Source organism: Vigna unguiculata, chromosome 6, assembly GCF_037176805.1.
Source record: "Vigna unguiculata cultivar grain cowpea cultivar isolate G323 ecotype 2 chromosome 6, ASM3717680v1, whole genome shotgun sequence".
Taxonomy (NCBI): Eukaryota; Viridiplantae; Streptophyta; class Magnoliopsida; order Fabales; family Fabaceae; genus Vigna; species Vigna unguiculata.
In genome coordinates this window covers 20,500,393-20,502,396 of record NC_140797.1, presented here as the reverse complement: position 1 = coordinate 20,502,396, position 2,004 = coordinate 20,500,393, and the positions used below count along the sequence as shown (strand labels likewise).

Sequence of the window (2,004 nt, the reverse complement as noted above, 5' to 3'; positions counted from 1 at the left end):
AGCCCTGCGCATGTACAACATCAGGCTCAACCCTGAAAAATGCACATTCGGAGTAGATGGCGGAAAATTCCTGGGCTTCATGCTCACGCAGCGAGGAATCGAGGCCAACCCTGAAAAATGTCAAACCATCATCGACATGAGAAGCCACGCTAATGTCAAAGAGGTGCAACGACTAGTGGGCAGACTAACCGCCATCTTGCGCTTCCTCCCGAAGAAGTCGACAAAGTTTACCTAGGATGACACCTGCGAACAAAATTTCAACACTCTAAAGCAACTCCTCACCACCCCCCCGGTCCTGACCAAACCCGATCTTTCCCTCCCCCTTGTTATGTACATAGCTGCGTCAACAAACGCCATCAGCTCTGCACTCGTTCAAGAAAGGGACAACACCCAACATCCAATATACTTTACGAGCCGCATCCTCCAAGACCCGGAAACGCGATATCAGATGGTAGAGAAAGTAGCCCTTGCAATCATAACAGCAACACGTCGCCTACGACCATACTTCCAATCACACACGATCATCATCAGAACGGACCATCCCATACAAAAAATCCTGCAAAAACCTGATTTAGTTGGTCGGCTATCCTCTTGGGCCATCGAGCTGTCAGAATTTACAATCCACTACGAACCGCATGGACCCATCCGAGCACAATGCCTGGCAGACTTCGCCAATGACCTCCAAGAGCAAGCCCCTTGTGACACCTGGTGGACCATGAACGTATACGGCTCCTCAAACCCGCTAGGAGCCGGCGCCGGAATAGTACTGGAAGGACCCGGCAACGTCCTCATAGAACAATCTTTGCCTTTCACCTTCAAAACATCCAACAATCAAGCTGAGTATGAGGCCATCATCGCCGGCCTCAATTTAGCACAAGACGTCGGCGCACGTAAACTCCTATGCAAGACAGACTCAAAGCTCACCGTAGGACACCTCAACGGTGAGTACCAAATCAAAGATCCCACCCTCGCACAATACTACCACATGGTAGTTTCCCTGACCGAGCACTTCGACACTTTCCAGATTCAACACGTCCCACGAAGCGACAACACCCGGGCAGACATTGTCTCAAAGCTCGCCAGTACAAAAAAGAAAGGTCGTTAAAAGTCACTCCTCCAGCACACCCTAACCACACCCTCCATTGAGCAACAAAACCAATGCTTAAACATTACTACCACCAACACTTGGATGGAGCCTTTCATCAGATACTTAGAAACAGGAGTCATCCCGCCAAACGAGGAAAAAGGATGGGTGCGGAAAGCGGCCCGATACACCCTAATTAGGGGCGAACTATTCAGAAGAGGCTTCAGTAAGCCCCTGCTCAAGTGCATAACTAAGGAAAAAGCCGACTATGTCATCCAAGAAATACACCAAGGCATCTGCGGCTACCACTCAGGACCCAAAACCATGGCCACCAGGATATTACGCGCCAGATATTACTGGCCCACAATGGAAGAAGACTGCACCACGTACGTCCAAAAATGCGTCCAATTCCAAAAGCACGGACCGGTTACACACATGCACCAGGAAGAACTGCACCACGTCTCCTCACCATGGCCATTCTCAAAATGGGGGATGGACATAATCGACCCTTTCGCAGCAGGGAAAGGCCAAGTCAAGTTCCTTCTTGTCGCGGTCGACTACTTCTCCAAGTCCAACGCTTCGTTTTGAAGAACATCATCTACCGCTATGGAATCCCCCACACAATCATAACCGACAATGGTCGCCAGTTCATAGACAAGGGCCTCGCTGACTTCTACCGCAACCTGAACATTACCCACATAACGAGCTCCGTCGAACACCCTCAAACCAATGGCCAAGCTGAGGCCGCTAACAAAATCATCCTCGGGCAATTAAAGAAACGCTTAGATGGAGCCAAAGGCAAATGGTCAGAAGAATTAGTCGAAGTGCTGTGGGCATATAGGTGCACCCCCCAATCTTCGACCCACGAAGCACCATATACTCTAGTATACGGAACAGACGCCGTCATACCAGTGGAAATC

At 50.0% G+C, this 2,004-nt stretch overlaps 1 protein-coding gene across 1 annotated transcript; it reads left to right on the top strand.

Moving 5' to 3' along the window:
* The first annotated feature begins 328 nt into the window (after positions 1–328).
* Positions 329–1,105, top strand: LOC146885652 (uncharacterized). The gene has a single exon (XM_085675033.1). It carries the CDS (start codon positions 329–331, stop codon positions 1,103–1,105), a length of 777 nt encoding a protein of 258 aa, XP_085531159.1.
* The last annotated feature ends 899 nt before the right edge of the window (positions 1,106–2,004 follow it).

What these genes read in the sequence shown, in the direction of transcription:
- LOC146885652 (XM_085675033.1), top strand. Translation starts at nt 329, where the DNA reads ATGTACATAGCTGCGTCAACAAACGCCATCAGCTCTGCACTCGTTCAA.